The sequence below is a fragment of the Mandrillus leucophaeus genome, unplaced genomic scaffold, assembly GCF_000951045.1.
Source record: "Mandrillus leucophaeus isolate KB7577 unplaced genomic scaffold, Mleu.le_1.0 Scaffold542, whole genome shotgun sequence".
NCBI lineage: Eukaryota > Metazoa > Chordata > Mammalia > Primates > Cercopithecidae > Mandrillus > Mandrillus leucophaeus.
The window spans coordinates 626,161-630,598 of record NW_012105831.1 but is presented as its reverse complement, the minus strand read 5'-3'; the positions used below and the strand labels follow the sequence as shown (position 1 = coordinate 630,598).

The following is a 4,438-nucleotide window of genomic DNA, read 5'->3' as shown; positions in this document are numbered from 1 at the left end:
GGCCCAGCGGGCAGGAGGGCCTGGTGGGAAGGCGGGTATCCATGTCTTTACCTGAAGTGCTCAGCAATAAGGCAAAGGTACTGAAAAGACTCAACAAGAGTGGCATCAGGACAACTAGTTACAGGATGAATGTTGATATTGGTATGTAAATTCAAAGAAGTGACATTAAAATTCCAAGCTCTTTAACAAGTGTGCTTAAAAAAGTACTAAAATACTTCTTACACAGGTATGCATTCATTCTTTTCTGGTCCTGTTTTAATCCATCATTTTTATACCAGTCCATACAAATGAAAAGAATTTTGGAAATAATTCATTTTTTATTCAAATATAACTACATTTAACAATCAAGGTCATGTGGCTTAGAAACCCGAGCTTGGTTTTAGACTCAGACAGATGGTTCATTGTCAGCAGCCATTAAAACAATGTTCTTGAATTAGACCAGATGAAGAGAAGGGACAAAAGCATGTTTTCAAGTACATATTAAATTTCATTCAATAATAGTATGTCTTCATACAACTACCGTGAATTAAACAAATGATTCTAAAAGGCAGTGGGCATAAGGAGGGTTGCTTCACAATCTACCCGTCACCACACTGAGTAAGTATTGTGTTTATATCATAAAGTGAGGTTCTAGTCTCATCACAGTGTTGAGTTCACCTGATGAACCCCGACCCCTTTCCCTACCCAACTCATCCTGCAAATAGAAATTCTACTTCTAAAGGAATCCATTTGTCTTTCTTCCCATTACTGTGGTTCAAAAACTGATACTACAGCTACCCAATATTTAAGGATTTTAATCACAGAATCCTGTAACTAAGCCTTTCTTTAAAGAAAGACAACCAGTTCTTCTTTATGCCATTTATTTAGAAAAACCCCTTTGTCCCTAGTGAATGTACTAACCTTATTTAAACAAAGATAAGTGAGGGAATAAGAACTGATTTGAGGAATGAGCCTGGGATCTGAGGCCCACCACACATTCCTTACCTTCAACTTACCTTTCCAGTCTTCTCCCACCACTGCTCCACCCACCTGAGATTTTAGGGGGAACAAGCTACAGGATACTCTCTGAATGTGCTTCCAGCTTCCCTTGCCTCACACTCTTGCTCATAGCATTTCCTTTACTTGGAAACATTGCCTTCATCTCAGCCCCATTCAGTCTTTACTTGTTCACATCATACTCTTCTTTCAAAACTCAGTGGAAAAGTTCGATTTCTCATGTAGCCTTACCTAACTCCATGCCTCGAGAAAATCATGCAAACTCATGCCACAGCACAGCCAGCAGCAACATACCATCGGCATGGCACTGACAGCAAGCAAAAAGGACACGGGGTGACTTCACTGTCTCCACTTGAAGAACTTAAGGTCTGTCTGGGTGAGGGCTGTACAGTCTTAAATATTACAGCGATCATTTATTAGAAATATTCATCTGCTTCTAAGTTATATAAATACTTTTAATGCAAACATTCAATAGGGCATCTTTCCCATTGCTCTCAAGATTTCATCTCTTTCTGCTGCCGTAGGCATACATGGCTTCACTCCGTTCCGTCTTCTCTGTATCATGATAGAATGCTGTGTACAGGCATTAAAATAAAAAAGAAGAAACCAAAATCAGTCATGTATTAAACGCTAATCATTTGCCAGTAATTTGCTATTGCTTCCTCAAACAGGAAATTCTAAAAACCAAGTTTAAAAAAAAAACCCAAAACCTAATTATAGGACTCCAGATAAACGTTTTTAAATTATTAACAATTAAATAGAAGTAGTCATTCCCACAGGAATACATTAACAGCAATTGGGATGGGAATATACAAAGTACAAAAGTATATACAGTCCATCAAGAAGAGCTACTGAATAATCGTGAAATAAAACCAACAGTGCGTTTAGCAAAGGGAAAGGAAATAGCTGGATCCAGTGGTTCAAGGAAACAGAAATTATATACCAATGTTTTCAGAAAAATGGAGCATTTTAACTACCATGGATGGCAGTGAGAAAGAAAAAGGCAGAAATGGAAGTCTAACATGATGTGTTATGACAAGGGAAGTGAAACATTCTGTTCATCTCCAGGAAAACTAAATTTATAACAAAGACATTGCTTTAGGGCTGCTGATGCTTAAATGCCTAGGAAGACCCACCTATATTAAAACTGCATTCTTATAGCTTAGAGGATGAGGAGGCAGCTAACGAGAGCGCTCAAGGATCTTTCAGGGCTAAAGCAGCAGAGGATAAAGTTGAAAAGTTAAGTTTCCCTACAGCCATCAGTGGGAAAGGATTGTCGGTACTGACTAATTTTAGGCTTCAGTTTCAAGCCTAGGAGATGGGTTTTAACGCAAAGTTAACCAATCTAGGCTTACCCAGAATTTCCGGCAGTTTTTATACTTCAAGAAGTAAGTGGAACACCTTTCCTTGTCATAGTTATTTTCGTCCAGACATCTGGTGGAAGCATCAGATTCCTTACAGACATAAGAGAGGCATCATTTAAAAGGCAGAATAGGATCTAAAAGCAAACAGACAAAAAAATAAACAAGCTGCTTCCCTAGAAGCAAATAACGTGAAATAGTTCATTTGTGTTCATTTTGACGGGTAGACGCTAATAAAAACTGGACAATCTCGCCAACTATCCCAGTATGCACTCTGCTTAGGCTAACACCTTCCTTTTTATAATCTGGGCCCGTTTTCTGAATATGTGATCACAGGAATTTGAGCCAAATAACTGTGATTAATTAATCCAGAAACCATTTTAGTAAGAAACTGAGGCAAGGTGCAATGTGTTAAATGACTACTGCACAGCTAGAATCAGAATCCATCTCCTGACTCACAGTACATCTCTCCTGCTTTTCTAGATTTTCATTTTGGCTTGAATGTTTGATCATAACGTTGGTTTCAAGATTCCAAGTAAATCACTAATAACTGGTCTACATCAAGACAACCTAAATTAACACCATTTATCTCAATGCATTTTTGGCTACCATTTACTCCATTATATGAATACACTATTATATAAGCAATTTTAATAGATATTACTTCAAAACCAAAGTCAACAACACAGGCTATAAATTCAAAGGAAAGTAGGTGCCACATGGGGATTAAATTTAAGCTGTGTGAACTGGAAGTACATTGAATAACTTAAAAGTGAAAGGTATGATTCTGTGAAGTCATCTAAAGCAGGGGTCCCCAAACCCCGGGCCACAAAGTGGTACTGGTCTGTGGTCTGTTAGGAATCCCGCCAGACAGCAGGAGATGAGCAGTGGGTGAGTGAGCCTTACCACCTGAGCTCCCCTTCCTGTCACGTCAGTGGGAGCATTAGATTCTCACAGGAGCATGAACTCTATTGTGAACTGCATGTCTGTGAGGGATCTAGGTTGCAAGCTCCTTATGAGAATCTAACGCCTGTTGACGCCCACCCCCTTCCCCGTCTAAGGCTAAGGTGGAAAAAATTGTCTTCCACAAAACCAGTCCTTGGTGCCCAAAAGGTTGGGGACCACAGATCTAAAGGAAAGCTTTAGCTATATGGGTAGATAGTTTGCAACACATATCTAAGAAACATGTTCTACCTAAACAGAACAAAGCCGAATTTCTATGCCAAATATTTAATGAATGTATATATTTGGAAAATGCATATCACTAAAGAGTATAATTTTCATGGGACCAGTATGATAACTACATTATTCAAAGGCAGCAAAACCACAAGTAAGTATCGCAAATCATACCAAATAAATGCCAATAAAAGCCTACTCTTAAGACATTTTGTTTATGAGATACCTTTGTGAAAACCTTTAAGCTTTAAATAGGCTAATTCTATTATCAGCCCATTACTCTCAGCCAGGTTGTCAAGGACATGATGCTATTATTACTAGTGAAACAATAAATGTCAGTGACAGTTTAAAAATATCATACCTTCCAGTTTTCCATGTTTGGACTAAACATTCTCAGTGTTACATTTTCCTGTGTAGTTTTACAGTGACAACCAAATGCTTGCATATTATACAAATAAGGAAAACTAAAGAAAACATGAATGTTACAGAAATTATAAACATCTAAAAATGCTCTAGTTAAATAGGATATGCTGGCCAGCAATATTTTTTGTAGAGAAATAACTTTATTCAACAACTGCAGAAAACAAAGGCCCACAAAACTAAAAGCAGCCTGTTTTTCCAACTTAACACTCATGAAAATTAAAGCAAACCATCCTACCGACAAGCAAGGATTTATGTCAGGATCTCTCAGCCTCCCTGTTACCACGGGCATCCTGACAGTCTTCTTACTGAAGGTAGACACAAAAAAATAATTATGCAGATGACAGAAAATAAATCAATACATCTCAATAGCCCTAAAAGTACCTGAAATTTTGATTTTGGCATAATGATCACCTAGTGAGGAACTTCGTGTATTCTCTGTATTTTGTGAATAAAAACTTGAACGTGGCCGGGTGCGGTGGCTC

General features: G+C 38.1%; 1 protein-coding gene across 8 annotated transcripts in view; it reads right to left on the bottom strand.

Annotated features, from left to right (window-relative positions):
- Positions 1-295: 295 nt before the first annotated feature.
- Positions 296-4,438, bottom strand: part of CHCHD7 (coiled-coil-helix-coiled-coil-helix domain containing 7) — a 7,184-nt gene continuing 3,041 nt past the window's right edge. For 3 of the 8 annotated variants that reach the window (XM_011997574.1, XM_011997571.1, XM_011997572.1), the window contains 3 exons: positions 4,192-4,261; positions 2,352-2,450; positions 296-1,569 (listed from right to left, as the gene is read on the bottom strand). In XM_011997574.1, the coding sequence (XP_011852964.1) occupies positions 1,465-1,569; positions 2,352-2,450; positions 4,192-4,245 (258 nt within the window). In that variant the 5' untranslated portion in view covers positions 4,246-4,261 and the 3' untranslated portion in view covers positions 296-1,464. Of the gene's footprint in view, positions 1,570-2,132; positions 2,208-2,351; positions 2,495-4,191; positions 4,262-4,438 lie in introns of all 8 variants that reach the window. The other 5 variants (XM_011997575.1, XM_011997579.1, XM_011997578.1 and 2 more) reach the window with 4 other exon arrangements.